The 22,307-nt window shown below is 39.3% G+C and overlaps 1 protein-coding gene across 2 annotated transcripts in view; it reads left to right on the top strand.

Moving 5' to 3' along the window:
• il16 (interleukin 16) overlaps nt 1-22,307 on the top strand; it is a 55,596-nt gene that overhangs the window by 5,585 nt on the left and 27,704 nt on the right. For both annotated transcript variants that reach the window (XM_065953217.1, XM_065953216.1), the window contains exons 2-15: nt 166-409; nt 682-940; nt 5,770-5,888; nt 7,275-7,392; nt 11,268-11,411; nt 11,565-11,670; nt 14,144-14,292; nt 14,700-14,810; nt 16,666-16,780; nt 17,173-17,246; nt 17,527-17,758; nt 18,836-18,953; nt 19,156-19,288; nt 20,553-20,640. In XM_065953217.1, coding sequence (XP_065809289.1) covers nt 166-409; nt 682-940; nt 5,770-5,888; nt 7,275-7,392; nt 11,268-11,411; nt 11,565-11,670; nt 14,144-14,292; nt 14,700-14,810; nt 16,666-16,780; nt 17,173-17,246; nt 17,527-17,758; nt 18,836-18,953; nt 19,156-19,288; nt 20,553-20,640 — 2,010 coding nt within the window. The remainder of the gene's footprint in view (nt 1-165; nt 410-681; nt 941-5,769; nt 5,889-7,274; nt 7,393-11,267; nt 11,412-11,564; nt 11,671-14,143; nt 14,293-14,699; nt 14,811-16,665; nt 16,781-17,172; nt 17,247-17,526; nt 17,759-18,835; nt 18,954-19,155; nt 19,289-20,552; nt 20,641-22,307) is intronic.

Genomic DNA, 22,307 nt, shown 5'->3' with positions numbered 1-22,307 from the left:
ATTTCAAAATATTTACGACATTTTGTGAGAGGAAAAGTAAGGAAGTCCTGTTTATTTAATTGCAGGGAAAGAGGAGAGCTTTTATCTCCTCAGCAGTTTCTCAGAACACTTACAAACACTGATGCAGTCAGACTGTCCTAACTGAATCTTCTAATTGCCCTCCAGAGCGTCCCTCTCCATTAGGCTTCGGGCCGACCAAGAGGAGTGTCTTGGTTCCTGAGCTGCCGGCACACATGCATATACACACGCTGACTGCAATGCCTCAGAGATACTCCCACCAGAGGAGGAAAGCTAACACAGCGGCTGCTAGAAGAATGGAGAGGAGAAGCAGGGAGCGGAGGAAAAGCAACAGCAACAACTCAAATACATGCCACAACCATCGCTCCAAGAAGCTGGCCTCGCTCTCCAGGTACCAGCACCACTCAGAGAGTTAGGTTGCCTCTTCACTCTCACAAACATTATGTCAGCTTCTCTATAGAAGTGCTACTTTTAGATTGAATAAGTTTGTTAATAAAGTTGATCTTCATATCACAAGTGTTGCTGGAGCTTTTTTAGTGATTTGATATGTTTGACAGCAATATAATTGCTTTAATTTCTTTATCAGCTGCATAACTCGAGTAACTTGTAGTTTTGGAGGATTGTTTTTTATGTCATTCACTGACTCAAACAAACTCTGTCCAGGTCTCTTATCCTATGTCACTCCAAGACCAATGATGAATATCCAGAAGAGAGGCATTCTGGAGAAGTGTCAGACGAATGCAAGACATGGGGCTGGAGAGCAGACGTGACTGTCGGGGATCCGACACTGTGCAGAGCTGCAGAAAATAAACAGCAGAGCAAGACTCAGCCATCAGGCCTGGAGAGAGCAGAGAACCAGGTGCACCACACCACCACATTCAGGGAGAATAAAAGGAGCGTGAGGAGGTCCTTCAGCATCAAGGTAAAACAGCAGGAATATGTGGAACAGTGTTTATTTGCATACAAATGTATGAAAAATAATCTAAACATCTGTGGTGAGATGGATCAATGATGATTTGGGAACTGTTTGGATCACCCCCCTGGTGCGGACCACATTTGATCCACAGATCGATAGCAAATAAATGTACTGCTGCTATATACGCTTGCAGAGTCTCAATGAAAAGTATGAAGTGATTAATGTGTGTAAAAGTCACTTTGATCTTCTATACCAGCCTTTCCCAAAATTAAAACTGCCGTGGCCCACTCTGATATACAAAATGACTCCGTGGCCCATTATAAAATAAAATTTATGACTACATCTATAACTTTCAGTAAGGGTAAATTATTGGACATGACAACATGATATTATAGCAAGATAGAAACAAAAGTTTACTGAACATTATGTCCATGAATAGTCATGACAGGCCTTACTAACCACTTAAAGGGTTAACTCATGGTAAATCATCATTATTGGGATATTTATTAATTTATTTTTAAACTTGGTGGAGGGCTTTTCGCTGCCCACCTGCAGTACCCATATGCCCACCAGGGGGCCGCGGACCACACTTTGGGAAGCACTGCGGCATACAAATATAAAAAGAATATGTCTTTTTAGAAATGTTTTTACGTAAATGTTTCACAGGCATTCACACACAGGTCATAAAGTGTTGATATTTCATTGTGTATGGTAACTGAGTGTCAAAGGATTTTTTCTCCACATTTCTGAGTTTATCATACAAGTCAGCAACAACAATCAGAAACTTAGCTTTAATAACATTTTTCCACACATGTCTGGAAACTGGGCGGCTTCAGTTCTGAGATTAATTACGTCATACATTTCAAACCAATATAAAAACTACACACGCCCAGCCAAGTCAGGTGCAACACAGCTAGTCTGCTCCTGCTCAATGTGGCCTTCAAGAGTCTGAGCCAATTCTCACTGCGTCAACTTTTAGCTAGCTAACTGCCTGTAATAATTCTTTCTACTTATATCTTTCTGATATATTATTCTGACCTCTTTGCCACTCTGTCTCTCCCTCCCCAGATGATTTTTACAAAACGAGGGACAGGAGCTGTTAAAAAAGTGCCGTTGCTTCTGAATATTCATGCAAAATCTTAAGGGACAATAGTTTTGGTATTGGAAGCTTTCCTGTTTTTACTTTTAGTCAGAGTTGATAATGTTGGAGAGGGTTTTGGTTGTATGTTGACCCCCAACTACCCCCAGCTATAATCTGTGTAAGATTTGAGCTTTTAATGAAACTTTTGAATCTGACATGAGCAGAGGAGTGTAACAACAATCCAATCATTGTTGTTCCATACTATTGTCAATGTCTTGGTCTTGGTATTAGTTTGATAATGTCACACTCAGATATCAGCTTGCTGCACCAAAAACCTTTAAGAATTGTTTTCAAAATCCTGTCTCCAGTTCTGAGATTTACTTGGAATGGTGATGGATTCAAATTGAATTTGCAGACAATTTCTTTGAGCACATAAATCAACAAAAAATGTATTACATCATTTAAAATCCATTTGCATTGAATCAGTGTCCGTGATAAGATTATGGACTCTGTTGGCAACATGAGGAGTTAAATTCAATTCAATTGACTTTACAGTAATATGTTTTGCACACATGGCCTCAAAAGGGGCTAAATGATGATCACATGATCCTGTGTTGCTGTGAGACTGTCAAACACTCAGACAAAGACAGGGTTTGTTTTGACTCTCCAGCTCAGCCTCACAGCACATTCCACTAATGTATGATATGATACGTCAGTCAATCATTCAGCTCGTAGAGATCCCATAGTGATCTCACATCACTCAGCACTATCCCAAGGAACTGACTCCCTTTACAAACACGACTTCATGTCACAGATCTGGTTGGACAGCATACCTCGCCACTGAGTTGGGCTGAAATCTTCATAATTCTGTGACGTGTATGGCCTGTGTTTGTCTTGAGTTTGTTCTTCTGGGAGTTCTCCCCTGGTTTAGTTGAACTCTGATGACTCATGATTGACAGATTAAATTATCAAGATAGATGCGTGGAATCAGATTTCATTGTGTCTGATATAAATCTGATAGATCAGGGAGAAAGAGTTGTTGTTTGTGCCATTTGAACCTGCAGACAGGGCTGGACTGAATCTGGCATACCCAGTGAGCTGGCACAATTTAGGGCCTGTATGATTTTTTTTTTTATAGTTTATATTTTATTGATTTTTATAACAACATTATAATGGCAAACAATTGTAAAAACAAACAAACAGACTAAAAGGGAACAACAAAACAGGCAGGAAACATAATAGATAATAAATGGATGACAGAGATTAGAGACAACGATGCAGAAAGTATCATCAGTGCATCACCAGAAGGGTGATGTGTGCTTACTAACAAACAAAAGTCAATCAACACCCTGCCAGTGATGTGTTGCATTCTCCTGATATAAACTGGCTAAAATTGTCCCATTGCTCCTTAGAAATGTCATTCTTACAGTTCACCTTTCCAAGCATATTTTCACAAGCAGCTATTGTCATCATTTCTTCTTTCTACATGTTCAGTGTCAGATTTTAGGGCCTGAATGATTAAACTTTGAAATAAATAACTAGAGTTACTAAAAGTTTGTGTGTCTTAAAATGTGTGCAAACTTGATAACACCAGCAAAAGTTAGTAGACTGATCTACTAACAGCGCGCAGTGAGGACTGAATCTTTCATATGAGCAAAACAACATGCATTGACCATTTAGTATGTTTGACTTAATGAATATTCAATATGGGGCGTTTCTGCCCTAGGGTACAAAATACTGGGAGGAGAAAATGCAAATAAGTTAAGTTAGTACACGCATTGTGATTTACCAAGTGGACAAAAAGACTGAGGTGATTGTGACGGTGTCTGAGTTTAACACCTTTGAAAAGAACGTGCTAACCCAGGAGACCAGTGTTACACACAACAGACTGCTGTTATTGAAGTTAGGAGGAGACATAAGCGCAACAAAAGAAGACATACAGATCGCTTTATTCCCCACACATGTTAATATGTTTGGAATGACAGCAGTCAGCTGACCTATTTAAACAAAACTGAACATTCACAGCCTCTGCATTCTAAAGAATTTCAACATTGACTTTTATTTCTTCCTATTTCCCTCTTTTCACCAACATTATATTTTAAACTGGGATTTCCTTTTTCTCGGGTTGCGCCTCTCTCCCCCAGCTCGCCCCCTCTGGTGCGCTCCTCTCCATAATGCGCTCGTCTCCTCCCTCTAAAGCTGCTGCTACTCTGTAGGACGCTTTGATTGGGGGAACTCACCACTGTTTGTACCCCCGTCTTCGATACCTCTCTCCATAGCATTTCTGTCTGATCAGATACAGCGCTGGCCAGCTGTCTGCTGCACAACAACGGCGAGTGTAGAGCGACAGAGGACACAGCTGTTTTCTTATAACCAAAATTTTCTTTGTAATATTCAGATTTATCTCCTATAACTATTTATAGGAGATTTACTTATGTAATACGCAAGTATTTATTGCGTTTATTTGCTTCTCTCACTGATACCTATTTTGCGCTTGCAGTCATCCTGCTTTCTGTCCAAACTCTCCGTGATGTAAACCAGTAGAACACGCAAAAACCTAACTTAAATAGTACCGCCTCCACAAGGTTTACACCTGGCGTCATTCACGCAAATTTTCTACCACCAACCAAACGTGTAAACTTTTGAAGTGAACACGCAATTTAGTACTCTCTAATTGGGAGCTTAGTAAATCTGGCCCTAAATATGCTAATAACAGGTCTACAGAGCAGCAATGGTTTATTTTTTAAACTATGACAGCTGGCTGTCATTATAAATCACATCTCAAAAAGTGTCGACTCCACCTATCCCCTCTGTTCTCTCAAAATATTTTAAATCAAGGAGCTGCAAAATATGCAAAGACTCTGCATCAGTATCAGCAGGTGTGGTCTGCTACCACTACACCCACTGCAACAGGTGGAGAGAGAGGAGAGGTGTATGGCCCTGCCAGGTAGAGAGCATGCGAGGAGCAAGTGTGTGTCAAACTTGTAATTAAATAACAGTATTCCCCTAAATTAGCTTTATTTTATCTGACAGAAAGCAGAAACCTCAGCACACATTTACAGATCGCTGTGATTGTCAGTGCCTTGTAGAACCCTCGCCTTCTTTGCTCCCCATCCATCACTGCGTCGCTGCGTCCCTGCGTCGCTCTGTCTGGGCCATATTCAAAATACTTTGGGCCATGCATACATCCAAGGGTACGTTATTCTGTGCCAAAGCTTCATGATAAAGAAAATGACATTTCTTTGCCGTAGTAATTAGTAAAATTGCCTTTAGTTATCTGAAGGATCAATAGTAGTCTACTAAATATTAGCATTAACATTTTCTAAAATATTTGAATATTAAAAATGATAAATATAGGGTTAGGGTTATGGGATTATAGAGGTGTGAAAGTGTACGAATGGATTACGGATGAATACTAATGGAAACTATGCAGAGCAGCTTCTAAAATCAGTGTGTGAATGTGGAGGTGTGACCTGCGGTGTAAAAAGTGCTTTGAGTAGTCAGAAAAGTCTATTCACTAATGAAACCTTAGTGCTGATCCCATGTCCTTCTGTCTTCTGCCTGATGCTCGATAGATTGATAAGGCTTGGGTTTCTTAGTCTTGTTGACTGTGTGTGTGTGTGTGTGTGTGTGTGTGTGTGTGTGTGTGTGTGTGTGTGTGTGTGTGTGTGTGTGTGTGTGTGTGTGTGTGTGTGTGTGTGCGTGTGCGTGTGCGTGTGCGTGTGCGTGTGCGTGTGTGTGTGTGTCACTGCAGGAGAGCAGTATCTGGAGGATGTGTGTGGCCACAGGCCCTGCTGAGGAGGCTGATAACACCTTTCAGACGGAGGATAAAGACACAGACAGACCCGGAGGGAATGGAGGTAACCTTTACAGGTAACACATGCAGAACTTACTGAACTCTTTATTCCTCAGGAATGTGGTGGAAAAAGGGGATAGATCAACACAAATACATTCATAATATAAGGCTCAACAAGAAAATGTTTGATAAAAAGAAAACCATTTAATAACTAAGAGAGAAAGAACTGATTCATTTTATGAAGGTTAAAAAATGGTTTGAAACAGGTGGGCTCTTGGAATTTGAATGGATATCTTAAAGGCTTTATATGTGATTTTTTTGATCCAGCAGATGTCGCCCTTGAGCACCAGCATGAAACCAAAACAACTTGCGCTGCATTGTTGTGTTAGCATGCTAATGCTAGCGATCTTTATTATGCTCGTATCTTCACACTGCATGTAAATTTACCTGAAATGAGCGTGATCTAGAAACACAGTTAAGCAGTGAGTACAGTATGTTGTTCTTCTTTTCTCTAGTCCCTCAATTAAACAACTTTTATACATGAGGGGAGGAGTCAGCCGGCCATCCGGGCGATGTAAACAAACTGAAGATAGGACTCGGAAAACTCTGAAAACATCACAGACAGTGGGACTCGGGTGTTAAACCCATTGTAGACAGTCATGACTCACAGAGTTATTTTCAGAGGATATACTGTACTTAATTTATATTACATTTAAGTCTGAAAAATAACATATTAACCCTTTAAGTATCTTATGCAAAAAATAAAAAATAAAATGCAAAACAGTGGGTCAGGGTGTTTTTTCTTTTTTCACGATTAATTATTTTACCTTGATTTGAATTTCAATGGTTAGTCTAAAATAATAGAATTTGAAACAAGCAATTATCTCATTTTGTATAGCCTTTGAAATTACGTTTTTCCTTTTTACAGTCTCAAAACCCTTCTGAGGTCATAAGACATGTATGTTTGCTCACCAACAATGCTATACAATTATAGAATCCCCCCCTACTAAATATAGTACATGAAGCAGTAACTCCGTTAGTAACTCAGGTACTTTTTGGTAGTAGTAACTAATAACTCTAACTACTTACTTATTTTCAGAAACGTGCCCAACACTGGCTGTTACAAATTCATAAGTCATATTTCCCCCCACTGTGGGTCTAATCCTTCAGTAAAAGTGTGTGTGTTTGTGCTGCCTGGCAGAGGGCAGGAACAGGTGCATTTGTGTGTGTGTTAGTGAAGCAGTGTGACAGAGAGCACGAGCTGATGTGCTAGGAAAATCTAGTTTGTATTTATTTTTGAATATAGTTGTGACATTGATTTAAAAATGTTTTTTTTAATATACACACAGATGTTTCAGACAAAAGTGTGCCTCAAAGTCATAGACATTTATGGAACTGTATTGGCAAAAGTGTAAGAAGAAGTCACACAGGCTTCCAGTTCTCTCTGTGTTTCTTTCCTTCAGAGGCTGCAGCTTCCTGAGCCCAGACAAGCTGGCTCCCTTTAACGGACACTTTCTAAACGGCAGTGCTTTGATGGTCGGGGAGAGGCTGAGAAGCATTCACATTAAAGCCAACTGTGAGGTAATAGCTGCTCACACATTAAATCCACTTTCATGTGATATTTTTCCTTGTTTCTTTATTCTCTGAAAATCCACTATGGTGCTATCCAAACATACTTGTTTGTATCCCTGCATTCTTAAAGAGCCCATATTATGCCCTTTTTGAGGTTCGTATATTTAATCTATGTACCTACTAAAGTATGTTCACAATAACTTAAGTTTTAAAAAAGTGTCTGTTTTCATGTACTGCCGCTCCATGCACCGGCTCGCTTCTGATTCTCTCTCTAAGGCTCTGAAGTGCCCACGTGTGCCAAGTCTGATCTGATTGGTCAGCGAGTCCGCTCTGTCGTTATTGGTCAGTTGCTCAGCACTGTTCTTGGAAATGTCCCGCCTCTTTTACCATATTGGGAATGCAGCCACTGGCTCCGTCCGAGGGGAGCATAAACATTAGCACCTTAGCACTACTGTGCTACTGCAGGCTACGGCATATCGTGGGTGTGCTACAGAAGTTAACGGGCGTGCAACATGAGCTGCTGGGGTTGCCACAACGAGCCAATGGGCTTAGATCAGTGATCTCACACTGACAAGACGTCACATTGAAAAAAAAATTCTAGGGGGGCTAGAACTGAGCGTTACATGCAGCTAATGCTACAGCTAACAGGACGACGTAGGATAAGCCGCGTTTCAGCTGACTTTGAATTTTTGCACATAGATGTGCCTAAACATGCACAGGACACTTGGAAAACACACTAAAGAGCATATAAAACCAGAAAAAGCAGAATATGGGACCTTTAATTCAGAGTTTAAAATGATTTATTTAACAGTATTTTACAGACTCCGTCATGGCGACTTCATGCACTCAGATGGTAAAGCGAGGCCGGCAGCAGGATAGGATACTCCCCCTATGGAGTCTAGACCCTGGTGGTGGTGATAGAAGAATGCAGGATGTGATGAGGAGTGGGTTTCTGAGGCTGTATCTGAACTCTGCTGAGCTGTAATGGAGAACGAGGGCCGCAGCGATCACACTGAAATGACAAATGACTGTGGAAGAGAGAAACAGATTTTAAAATGTGACCACAGCAGGATGACTGGTTGAGAACGGTTGTGACAGAATTGGGTTGTATTATTACTTAAAGAATAAACGTCCAATATCAGCTGATCAACGTAACGAGGGAGCAGCTAAGTTGAATGAATGTGTGAGAGAATATAAATAGTCTTCCTGCTTGTCTTAATAGATTGTTGCTGCTCAACAAAGTGTAAATTTCTTAATTTATCTAAACATACTTTCTAATAACATTCTGATGCTCAGTTTTAAAAATGAATCAATATTCTAAAAATCAATACTGCAGGAACTCTAGCCATGGTTTTCAGTCACACAAGCAGTCAAGTCACAGAAGCTAAAGGTCACGTTCTGCTATGGAGGCTTCCATACATTTACAAGGCAGGGTTGGTAATTTTTTCCAGATCCACTTTTTAAGATTTTGGTGTAAATTGTCTTTAGGTCCTGACAGACATTAATAACTCAGGCGCTCTGACAAAGGGAAAAATAAAATCAGTCATCTGTAGCAGTTGTAAGCCTGTAAAAACTTTGACCAATGTCTGCCACGAGGTACCAATCTGATGAGCCAATCAGACGCCTCCCTGTCTCCCTGCTCGCTCTCTACCTCATGCTTGCCCACACTCAAGGCACGTCACTGATGACAAAGTTTGTGAGTAGTAAAATAGTCAGGTTTTTTTTACGTGTATGATGTGCTGAGGTCCGCTTCTGGAGGCACGGCGCTGGTGCATGTAAGTGAGGGGGCGTGGCTTTAGAGGGAACACAAAGGGGAGGGGGTGTAGACTGAGCACTGAGGGAATGCTACTTTCAAAGTCATGCTAGTTTTTAAAAATGATCAACCCTGAGTTTAATGTTGGCTGAGCAGTAAGCACACAACAGTCTGTGTTTTTTTTTTTTTTTTTTTACAACAGATCAGAAGTTTCATTATACAATACATATACAGATACAAATGCAAACCAACAAATCAAATGCCTCATATTATATTTGAGAAATACTTCTGCATGGCTACACGATGTCAGTGTCCGAGTGTCCTCTGTCCACATTAAACACTTCTGTGTGGGCATTACATTTTTGTCATGCCTCAGTCACATTCAGTCTTCCCACACAAAATAAACAAAAAGGCTCAACAAAATCCCCCCCACCAGAGAGCACATTCTAACTTTGTTTATTCCTAATATTTTTATTTCAAAGAAGTTAAAGTTCGACAAATTAGACAAGAGCAATATTAGAAGAACATTCTGTACCTTTAATAAAACTTGCTTCACTGTACTCTTGGGATTTCTAGTATTGTATATCATATATATAATGTGAAATCTAGAGAGGATGAAGTTTGGGGTTTGATTCACTATGAGTATGCTAATGCTTTAAATCATACAAAACATTTATTACTTTTGACTCAAGGACGGGTGTGGAGAACAGCCAGCAGCATATTCTGTGTGTCTTGGTGTCATGTTGGTGCTGAATGCAGCATGCTGTGTTTTTATTGCTCCTCGGCACGGCAGCCATTGAGGAAACACGACATGATTGGTGTTTTTCAGGGACTATTTTAAGGTTTTTAGTGTCTGTGGTGCTGGTCCTGCTGTGCAGTGTAACACTTCATCATCTTTGCCAAATGAGTCACTTTTAGAAGCTGTGGAAACCTGTTTAACAGAATGAGGAAGAAATGGAGAAAAGGAGGAAAGAATGTGTAACATGTGAAGCCCGGGCTCAGCTGTTATTTTCCCTGATGACAACCTTCAGTATGGTGGCCAAAAAGGGCAAATGTCCCATAACAGATGAACCAACTTACATGAGAGAAAATCATGCGGCAAACTAATCTGTATTCATTCAAAAGCAAACACAAACACCCAAAACAAATACAGGGACTGAAACATGCTGCAGATGAGAGAAACGGGTTGCTTCAGCCACTCTACTGCACTACCACTAAAAACTTTACAAATCCAAAATGTTGTATTATATTCACTTTCAAGTTTAATGGAATTCAGTTTCCAACTAGAAACATTTATTCAAATTCGGTATGGAAACTCTTCAAACTTTACAATAAAAAATAAAATGTGATGATTTAATTTGAGATATAAATTCTTTAAATTCAGCTTCTACTGTCACATTTCTACTGCATTACGTGTTTCTTCTTTTTCAAAATTCATGCACATTTAAATCACAATGTTACAACATGAACGACGACCTTAAATGAAATTCTAATGACACAGAACAGAGTCCATTCAGAGAAAAATCTGAATGATAAGAAAGATGGAAGGAGCCTGGAGGAATATATCCAGGGAACACACGAAGGGAAGGAAGCAGACACGTCATGCCCGTTCACACTGGAGGGGCTTTTTCAAAATCTGACTGCAGAACTCCCAGTAGTCACATACTGAACACAACCTTTCAAAAAGTCCAGTTCTCACAGCGTGTAAATGTTTACTGCATGTTACTGGTTAAAAACAAGTGAACTGATGAGACAAATTAAACTGAAGGGAAAACGCAGAAAGGAATGATACCAAACTAAAACAATAAAAATATTACACTAAAGACAAGAGCTTAAAAAATAAACTAAAACCACAAATCAGGAATATGACAGAAATTACACTAAATAAGGAACACAGGGCTGAAATGATTAAAGGAAACAATCAATTAATTATGAACAATGAAACCACCTAAACAAGAACTGGTGACAGAGAGTTATTCACCACAATTACATGTTGGATGTGTTTTTTTAAAGGACATAATTATGGAGGGGAAAATAATAATTTTGGCTTCAGAGATACTTCCCACGATTGGTGTGTCTGGTGAGGCCATGGTTGTGATGCTTCTCTTTGTTGTTGTGTTGTAAACTCTAGGACGTTTCCACATGTGAAGACACTCTGTGTGTAAAAAGTGTGACTACAAGCCCACAGCATCCAACTCTCATTTCCCCATCTGTACCTCTTTCATTGTCTGGATACACAACTGAGGACCTCATGGCTAACAACAACCACCTTAAGGTAGACTCGTCTTTATATTGTTTGACCCACTCTTTAACATAGAATCATTATCTAATACTGTACTTCTAAGGGAATGAAATGTCCATTTAAGTATTTTTCTGTTTACCTTAGACATAAATGTAAGTCCATGCGTGTTTGCTTGTTTTTGTGTAGTTACCAATCCCAGAGGTGAATGAGGACAGATGCTGGGAAACTGAGGAGACTGATCTTAGCCCACCAGGAGAAATGTCCAGTGATGGGACACGTTCCAAGTCGACCAGTGAGTATCACACAGTTTTCATTAAATACAAAAAACGTTCTTATAGCTGAGATTACGTTTAGCCTTTATGTTGTCTTCTACAAATAAAGACATGAAATGATTCCACAAGTGACTAACTATTCACATGTGATCGAACACAGTCTGGTGTTTACATTGAAAAAGCTTTGTGACATGAGCAAAGTGATGCATTCATGTTCATGGACGTATAGCACAGGAATATCATTTTGTCCGATGTTGACGAGCACCCTGAAGTTAGAGATAAGTTTAGTTCAGTTTAGTTTATTTGCACATTTTTTGAAAGAAGAGTCAAACAGAAAATTTAAACAAATGAAAAATAAAACACATGTGCAGGTGAGGTAGAAACCCATGAGGGCTTATCTCAAAACCTCACCTGAAGAGATTAAAGTTAAAATAAAATAAAATACAGGAAAAATAACAAAGTAAGAATATTAACTATCACAAATCAAATTTACCCAATTGAAAATGACATACAAACACTGAAAACATAAAAATAGAGCAAAACAGGACATACAGTATGCAGACAATATAACAAAATCAGGACAATTCACTATTCACTACAAATCTTTCTGACATCAATGCATTTCTGAGTCTCAATTTGTATCTAGAAAAAGACAAAAAATCAGTAAATAAATATGCGTGTTCCATAATTTGACTCCACGGTATCTTAGTGAGTCCTCGAGATGTACGACACATTGGTAGGTATAGGTTATTGATTTGTCTAGTTGAGTAATAGTTCACTTGAGAATGAAAAATGAAAAATGCTTTAAAGCTTTCTGGTAAGTTTGCACTCATGTATTTAACTTTAAAAATAAAGCTACTTACTTGAAGAATATTAATATCAAATATTGTCAATATGTTACACTTCAGAAAAAGAGGGGAGGTTGCATCACAGGACTTGGAGAAAGTTGCCATTCTGACAAAACGTTTCTGGAGTAATAGAATTTTATAAAGATATGTTTGGAAAGTTACTGTTTTACTTTAAATGAAGACATAGCACAAAAGCCTATATTTTTTCACGACTAAGACAAAAGGGCACTGAAGAAAGCAGCAATTCATTGTTTACACTGTACAACTTTTATTTTTCATTATCAGTTTGGGTCTATTTTTTCTAATTGCAGTAGTTAAATGAAAAATGTGTTAAATGTTTGAGCTTGGAAAAAATATAGTCAGGTGTCAAAATTGGAAAATTATGGTGATTTTGGCTAAATGAATATTCAATTGCCCTTTAAATATTCAAACTGATAAGAACAGAGTGAACCATTAAGTGCTGTGCATTGTGGAGGCTGATCTGTTTAAAAGGGCAGTCAAAGCTTTTAGAGTTATTATGACAGACAATGGGAGGGAGGAGAGAATGATGGGGAAATTGTCTCTAATACGTTTACTGTCTGTAGGGAGGTGTGAGGCCAGGGGTTTACATCCTTATAGAAACAGGAAGCCACACCGCTTATGGGAAATGTGGTCCTAATTGAATAAAGAGACAGGCTACATCCTCTGAGAAACCAAAAAAAAACAGCACTATAATTCTAAACTATGATCTCTCTCTAGACCAAACCATGTGCATGCCTAAATTTAGGAATAGATGAGGGGCAAAGTCAGGTGAGATTAGAGTACAGACTTGAAGTAGAAAACATACAATAGACACACAACAACTCTCTTGGCCTGATTCACTCAGAATAAATTCCAGCTGCTAAAAGTTGGAACTTGTACATCTTTTGCTTCCACTATCTACTCCGTCTCAGGGTCGAATTTTTACAGTGCTAATGATATGCATGTGCAATCTCCTCCAAAACTTTTTGACCTGTTCCCTGCAGTTTGTATATTGTCTTGTGTCTTAATGTGGAGAGAAGCTTGATTTTGACTCTGCACAGAGTAAAGTTGGTGTTGTCTCTGCACCTCAGATTGTGTGCTACGTATCTAGCAACACGCCCGAAACCCCTTTGGGCCACGAGCTTTAGCCAGCGTGCTTTAAATGGTAAATGGACTTGAACCTGTACAGTAAAGCGCTTTTCTATTCTTCTGACTACTCAAAGCATCTACACAGCAGGTCACACCCATTCATTCAGTGATGCCAGAGGCTGCCATGTAAATGGACCATCAGTATTAACAGATCTATACACATTCACATGCTGCTGACATAGCATGTGTGAGAACAACACATGGACATGTGGCTGCAGGAGCTGGGGATTGAACCCCAGACCTTCTGGTTGGAAACAACCAACATACTAAATGTATTATAGTAGAAACTATCTGATGCATAAAACAAACATTTAATACAATTTTTGCATTTCGAAATAGAAACAAAAATGTATTAAATACAGTATTAAAATAACATATCAAAATGTATGGTTTTTACTGCCCCCCAAAGTCTACATGCAGATTTACCCTCTTTTTGTGTAGGTACTTTGATTTAAACCTTATTGTTATTTTCTGATAAGAACGTGTGTTTTACCAGATGTTCATCCCTACTGGATTGGGGATCTGGACAGCATCATCATGAAGACCCCGGGGCTATATACCAGTCACCCTCGTGTGAGCACTGGTTTTTATGGAAACAGGAAGTCTCTGTCCCAGCAGCTGGATTTTACTCACACCACTACACAGGTGATTCATTGTCTGATATTATAAACAGAATACATGAGAGATCACATCTGGCCATTACAAATGTTCAATAACATCACCATGAGGGAAGGAAGTCTTATAAAACAAAAGTATGAAACATTTATTCTAGTGTTATGTAACGACACTCAACAAGCATGAAATCTTTGATTCTCTGCTGGAGGTTTTAGAGTTTAGAGAGAGGAGAGTTTTATGACAACTGTGATGATAGAGATGCTAAGAAAAGTCCATCAGTGTGTGTGTGTGTGTGTGTGTGTGTGTGTGTGTGTGTGTGTGTGTGTGTGTGTGTGTGTGTGTGTGTGTGTGTGTGTGTGTGTGTGTGTGTGTGTGTGTGTGTGTGTGTGTGTGTGTGTGTGTGTGTGTGTGTGTGTGTGCATGCTGCTCATGTCCAGCCCTTACAGCGACCGTCCCGCTCCCTCAGCTCTGCCCAGCTGCTACACTCCTGCAGCAATGTGCAAGCCTTCATCATCTGTAACATTGTTCTGATGAAGGGCCAAGGCAAGGTAGGAACATCACACCTCTAAAAGTTCTAAAAGATTCATTACTAAACTGTGTCCAATGTTGTGATCAAAAGTAACCAAGGCTCTCTGTCCTTGTTGCTCTTCACTCCCTAATTGTTCCCATCAGACTCCTGCAGCTGCTGGAGAGTAAGAGCAGCAGTTAGTACTTTCCACTTTGTGTCGATATAAAAAGAGCTATATGTTATTTCCAGGGATGAGTATGATTGACGTCGATTTACTACTAATGTACCTGCACACATGTTTTTATAAGCTACAATAGCTCAACTCAGTTAGTGTTACATGCACCATGTCAGCTCTGGCTAGTAAAAGAGATGTCTAAGTACTTTCAAACAAAAAAAAATAATGGTAATGTGAAATGGTCAGGTATGCTCACACATAGACTGTGCTCTCAATGTTCAAAAGTACAACATGTCTACATGAGGCAATAGTGCAGTGGTGAGTAGTGCAAACGATTATATTTAAGGAAGTAATTAGGTAAAAGATGTGTAACTTCTTTGTGCTATGAATCCTTTTTTCAGTACACAACTCAGGGACGAGCAGTAAAGTGCATTTAAAGAGTTAAAGGTAAAGTATCTTTAGAGCGAGTCTAAGCAATTTACATCAGCTTCTTTTTACATAAACTTCTGTAACTCAAGGTAATGATTGAATTTAATAATCACAAATGATATCATCCCCAAACCCAATCTTCACCCGATGTTCTAAGCCCTGAACCCTCATGGACTTTATAGTCATGTGTGTAACGCCTGGAGTGTGTGACTTGAGATGGTAAACAGTTAGGCATGGGTCACACTTTCATGACATCACAGATTGCCTGGAAATGAGTCCCTAAATATTATAAAGATTTACAGTAAAGCAACACTACAGGGTTTATATTTATTTATTTGTTTGTTCATTTATTTATTGATTTATTTATTCATTTACTTATTTGTTTGTTTGTTTGTTTATTTATTTACTTATCTATTTATTTATTTTATTTATTTGTTTATTTATTTGTTTATTTAACATGGACGTACAGTAACATTGGTGCTGTAACATTTAACCATGCACAAGTTCCAGATGCACTGCTCTTAGTGCTTATATGAGCTCATGTGCGTTTAGGTGTGGGAACAATGTTGTTTCTCCTGCAGCCATGATTTAATACCTTTGCTAAGCATATTGTGTACCTCTAATACGCGACAATGGGGCCTTCTTATTGTTTTTTTGTCCATGATTTTGAATGACTGGTTGTATAGGGATATGATTGGCTTTAAAGTTGTTTGTGAGGCTTGAGACCAAGAACTGCTGCAGTATGATAGATGTGATAATATCATAGCATGCATATATAGCTGGGCTGTACTAAATGATTCTGAAGCAGTTTAGATTAGCTCTAACTTTTTTGTGTTATAAAGTGTAGCAAACAATTCATTTGTAAATATATAACAGAAAAAAACAAACTCTAAAAATGTTACTAATGATCTCTAATGATGTTGAAGATAATAATAAGACTTTTTGCCTTAATATCAATGCTATGTGTATATATATTAATTACGAGCACGTGGACCGTACTGGTTGCGTCAGTGGTCATGCAGCGATCGCAGTGAAGAAATGTCAACACACTCTACCACTCGCTCAAGATGAATCCTCCTGATTTTATTCAGCTGCATTCTTGCATCAGCTCTCTCAGTCTGTGGAAAAATCTGTTTGCATTCACACATGCAGCTCATCCGGAAAATAACTCTTAGTCTTTGAGTGTGATGATTGGAATTGGATGTGTGGTTGTGATTGTGATTATATTTCAATTCAAACATTTTAGTGTGTAGTAATTGTATTAATATCATGATCCTCCTGCTGTGTCTAGGGTCTGGGTTTCAGTATAGTGGGAGGGAGTGACAGCATCTATGGACAGATGGGGATCTATGTCAAGACCATTTTTCCTGAAGGGGCCGCAGCTGCTGATGGAAGACTGCAGGAAGGTAAGTTTGCAAAGTTAAGGAAAGGGTTAATGTGTTTCTCTATAACTATTTACTGCTCATAATTTAGCTCTTATTAGTGCCTTACTCTATATGACCATCATCTATAGCTAATATCAATCAATCAATCAATCAATCAATCAATCAATCAATCAATCAATCAATCAATCAATCAATCAATCGATCAATCAATCAATCAATCGATCAATCAGTCTTTATTTGTATATGATCTTATTATATTTTTTCTTACTTCTACCTTTTAAGGGCCATACTTAAAAAAACTTTGTTTCTGTTGTCAGATTTATTGTCCAACTACAGTTTGTGTCCCAACACAAGCAAACGTCGACTCATCAGATGTACAGATTTGAATGCCTCTGGTTTCTGCCTTTGCATAGGAGATGAGATCCTGGAGCTGAACGGAGAGTCCCTACATGGACTGTCTCACGATGAAGCCCTGCACAAGTTCAAAGTACGGAAACCTCATTTTCATCCTCACAACATTATTCCTGATCAGAAGACATGGTCCTAAGTGCAAGCTGCTTATTACAACACATTCAGTTTTTATTTTGTGTGATCATAACCTTGAACTATGATTTCTTATACTTGTCAATATTTCATTTCAACAAAGCAAAGTCTGACAAACAACAAAACAAGGAACATTTTAAGCAGCCATCATATGTTACACATTACACTGAACTAAAATATGTGTTTCATATTTATGTATATTTATTTCAAATGTGTTTGTTCAGCAAATCAAAAAGGGCGTGCTGACTTTGGTGGTGAGGACCAGCCTGCGTGTGGGGGCCCTGTGTGGTCCGGCACAGGTAGCTCATCTATGCAGGTCGCGCTCCCTCAGCTCAACCACAGGCACAGCAGGGGTCAGTGCTGACACGGGAGACTACAACCAGCTGAACACACAGAGCGAGGGGCAGCTCACCAAACCCAGAGATCGCATCATGATGGAGATCGTCCTGCAGAAAGGTCAGTGTCAGAGGACAGGGTGGATCGTAGAGGAAGATCATCTTTCAGTGTCATGTGATTTAGAACAGGATTGTTAGTCGTCTCAATCACCCTTATCTTTCAATTTAGACTTACTTCAAGTTTATAATACCAACCACACTGTAATGGTGTTTAATCTTTCACTTATTACAAAGACCATCATGGTCATATTGTCACATAATTAGCAGCCCTAAGACCTCCAGGATCTTTAATGATGTGAATCATGTATAGCATTATTTAGCTGCAGCTTAGATAGATAGACATGGCTCAGTGCTTGAATCAGTTGTATTTCAATCAGAAGAATTCCTCACATGGGGAAGTATTCTTTGGCAAGACAGTGAACCCCAAATTGCTCCCGATTGGCATAGCCAGCGGCATGTAATGTGTATATATGGTATTAGATAATACTGATGGGCACTCCACCATCAGTATATGAATGTGTTTGTGAATGGACTAATGTGAGGTAGTGTAAAGATAAGAAGACTAATGACATTTAAAGAAGTCTATTTATCTGCCATCTATCCAATAGAGCATGTCCATGATGTGCTTTTCTCTAAAAACATTTACCTTGTCTTCACTGACAGATGGCTGCCACTCTTTATTCCTTCTTTCCTCATGAAAAAAATAAATATTAAATTTAAATATTAATATAAAAAATTTAATATAAAATATTAAATATAAAAGTTTACTTTTTTAAGATCTGGTTTTAATCTTAAATTTTATATTGGGAAAGAAAAGCAGCTCTCCTTTAGGTTTACAACAATGAGAAAGTGATACATTTCCTAATTTCATTTGTTTGTTGTTGTTTTTTTTGGTGGGGAAAATCAGTTGTACTTAAATACCCTGACCTGCACAAATATAGTTTGAGCTGTTCTTTTTGATGCACAACAGTTCACATCCTCTTCTATACCACAGGGTAGTTCCCAGATTACTGTGTTTTTGTCTTTTAACAAATATCCCCCTGGCATGTTGTGTAAATGCTTAAATCAGATTTCTGAATTCAAACAGCCACCTCTAAAAATGTTGTAATAAAAGTTCATGTGAATGTGTGATTCCCAGAGGCCGGAGTTGGTCTGGGTATTGGATTGTGCTGTGTTCCATCTGGTGACGGATGCCCTGGGATCTACATCCACAATGTCTCTCCTGGATCTGTAGCACATATGGACGGTAGACTCCAGTAAGAGGGATTACTACAGGGGGTATGAACAGGGTTGGAAGGGTGCTAAAATGTCCACACAACTATTTCACAGCAGTTAGAAATGATTTAAAGTCCATGCAAATTGATATGAAATAGTCTTTTTCTAAGATGGAGTAATGTTGTGTGAAGCAGAGTAGAGTTTGTAATGACACATTTGATTAATTGTTCCTCCATTCGGTAGGTGTGGGGATGAGATTATGGAGATCAACACCACTGTGGTTCACAACATGGCACTGAATGACGTCTACACAGTCCTGAGCCAGTGCACACCGGGTCCGGTCCACATCATCATCAGTCGACATCCTGACCCCAAAGTACGCTCTACAGTAGTGTTTCCTCCTGGGTTCAGCTGTGGTGCTGCTAGCTGTGCTACACTGCTTGCACTTCCTCTGGCTTTCAACTTGATTTTCAAGCTATTTGTTTCATCGACACTCCGTCTTGTATGAACTTGTTTACACGTGGTGTTAACATGCTGGGTCTGATTAAGAAGGGACACATGGTTCACTCCTCCCATCTAGATGCATTACCTCCTACACTTACAGTTTCTTTACTGAAAAGAAAACATCAACTGATTCAATAAATGAAGTGATTCCTTGTCGCATTGCTACAAAATGGGATTCATCCTGTATTTCAATGCAGTCCTCTAAACTCTGTTTTCACAGTCTTGGGTTGAAATGAGAACTTATAAAACCCATCAAGTTTCAGAGGGACTTTCAGAGAAACATGAACCCAGCTCCTGCTGTCTGCATGTCCAAGTGTTGTTGGACAAGATACTGAACCAATAATTCTCCCTGTGGCACAGCTAGCAGCGTGTGTTTACATGTGAATTGGATTAGTTAGTATTGACACCTAGCCCCAAGAAAGCATCCTCTGGCCTCAGTGTATGAATTGTACACCAATCATCCAAAACATTATGAGGGGTTTTTGCTGTATTGATAGGAAGGTGTTAGAACAGACCGTGTTAAAGAGCTACAGGAGCATCAGAACTGGTCCACGGAGCGGTGGGAACATTGGTGTGATTTCTGCTATGCTATAATTGTTGGTTGTTCTGAGACTGTGGAACAACCTTCCTGAGGGTCTGAGAGGAGAATATTGAGATTTTTAAACGCAGTCTTAAAACTAATTTATTCAGTCTGCCTTTTATATAAATTCAAAACTTAACATTATTGTTTTGTCTTTTTTATCCTACTACAATTTTAAATATTCTTCTCCTATGTATTAATTTTAATATCTTATTGCTTTTATATGTCGTATTTTATTTTTTAATTTTTATATATATATATTTTTTAATTCTTATTGGTGTGCATTAGTCTCTCAATGATTTTATAAACTACTTTGTCATCAATAACTTTTCTGCACTCTTGTAAAGCACTTTGAACTGCAATTTAATTTGTCTGAAAGGTGCTATATAAATAAAGTTTGACTGACTGATTGATTGATATAAGTAGCCATATCTTTGGTTTTAAGGCTAAAATTAAATATATTTTATTCTTTCACAAGGATGTTATATTTGCTCATGTACTCTTCATGTCCTTAAGTAGTGTATTTAATGATCATCACTGCTTCTTTGTGTCACAGGTATCTGAGCTGCAGCTGAATGTTGCCATCACTGAGGCAGTGGAGAACAGCAAACTGAGGAAGGATCGGAGCCAGTGGAGTATTGATGGTGAAATATTGATTTGTTCATCATTCTTTTGCCACTTGTCACATACACAGGCCTGTTCAGGTCCGCAGCTTTGCTGGAACTTCGGGTATTCTTCTCATGAACAAATTGTCTCAATGCTTTTTTTTAAGTTGGATTTTCACATTTCTGTGAATTATTTCACAACCCTTTGATCAACTTTATTTTTTAAATAGTAAACCTGCTATTCATTCACAAGAGTGCTTTCTTTGAGGTAGGTTTTAGTGTTTTTATAAAAGTGATTAATATGTGTACTGCTTTGTTAAAGATTTATAAATCTTTATAAAACTCTTCATCAATGTTTAACAACCAGAATCAGAATCAGAATCGGGGTTTATTGCCAAGTATATCAAAATAGCCTCTATGAGCCCTTCCAGTCCGGTTTCAGCCCCCGTCACAGTACAGAAACTGCTCTACTAAAAATCACCAACGATCTCCTCATTGCTTCTGACTCCGGCTTACTTTCCATCCTCATCCTTCTTGACCTGAGTGCAGCCTTTGACACTATCTCACACCCCATCCTCCTCAGTAGACTCTCCTCCATTGGCATCACTCACACGCCCCTTACCTGGTTCCACTCTTATCTCTCAGGCCGCACTCAGTTCATACAGCTCAAATCCTTCAAATCTGCGCCTTCCCCAGTCACTACAGGTGTGCCCCAGGGCTCTGTCCTGGGGCCCCTTCTCTTCATCACCTACCTTCTCCCCCTTGGCAATATTTTCCGTAAATTCAATATACTTTTCCACTACTTTGCGGATGACACCCAGCTCTACCTCTCCAGTAAACCAAACTCCACACTTCCACCCTCCTCCCTCACTTCTTGTTTATCTGAAATAAAATCCTGGTTCTCCTCAAACTTCCTTAAATTAAACAGTGATAAAACTGAGATCCTTCTCGTCGGCATTATTATTATCGGCCCATATTATCCAAAGTTGGCAGTTTCTCCCTCACTATTGACAGCTCCTCAGTTTCCCCTTCCCCTCAGGTTAAGAGTCTGGGTGTCATCCTCGACAGCACACTATCATTCAAATCCCATATCATAACATTACCCGGTCTGCATACTTCCACTTACGAAACATCAACCGTCTCCGCCCCTCCCTCACCCCCCATACTGCCTCCATCCTTGTCCACAGCCTCGTCACCTCCCGTATTGATTATTGTAATTCTCTCCTCTTCGGCCTCCCTCATAAGTCCCTCCATAAGCTCCAACTGGTTCAAAACTCTGCTGCCTGTATTGTCACCAAAACCCCCTCATACCATCACATCACCCCCATCCTACAGCAACTCCACTGGCTCCCGGTGAAGCAAAGAATCATCTTCAAACTCCTCCTGTACACCTTCAAGGCCATCCACAACCTTGCCCCTCCATATCTGTCTGACCTCCTTCACATCGCCACTTCAGCCCGCTCCCTCAGATCCTCCTCCTCCATCCACCTCACCGTGCTCTTTGCCTGCCTCAGCACCATGGGGGGGCAGAGCTTTCAGCTGCTCTGCTCCCCAGCTCTGGAACTCTCTGCCACCGGACATTCGCAATATTGACTCTCTCCCCATCTTCAAATCCAGACTCAAAACCCATCTGTTCAAGATCGCTTACTCACTCTGACACTTTAAACTGCAATTCCACTGTCCACAATTCCATTTCTTTATTGTAT

This window comes from Labrus bergylta, chromosome 3, assembly GCF_963930695.1.
Source record: "Labrus bergylta chromosome 3, fLabBer1.1, whole genome shotgun sequence".
NCBI lineage: Eukaryota > Metazoa > Chordata > Actinopteri > Labriformes > Labridae > Labrus > Labrus bergylta.
The sequence above is the reverse complement of the archived record's forward strand: the minus strand, read 5'-3'. Positions and strand labels throughout refer to the sequence as shown.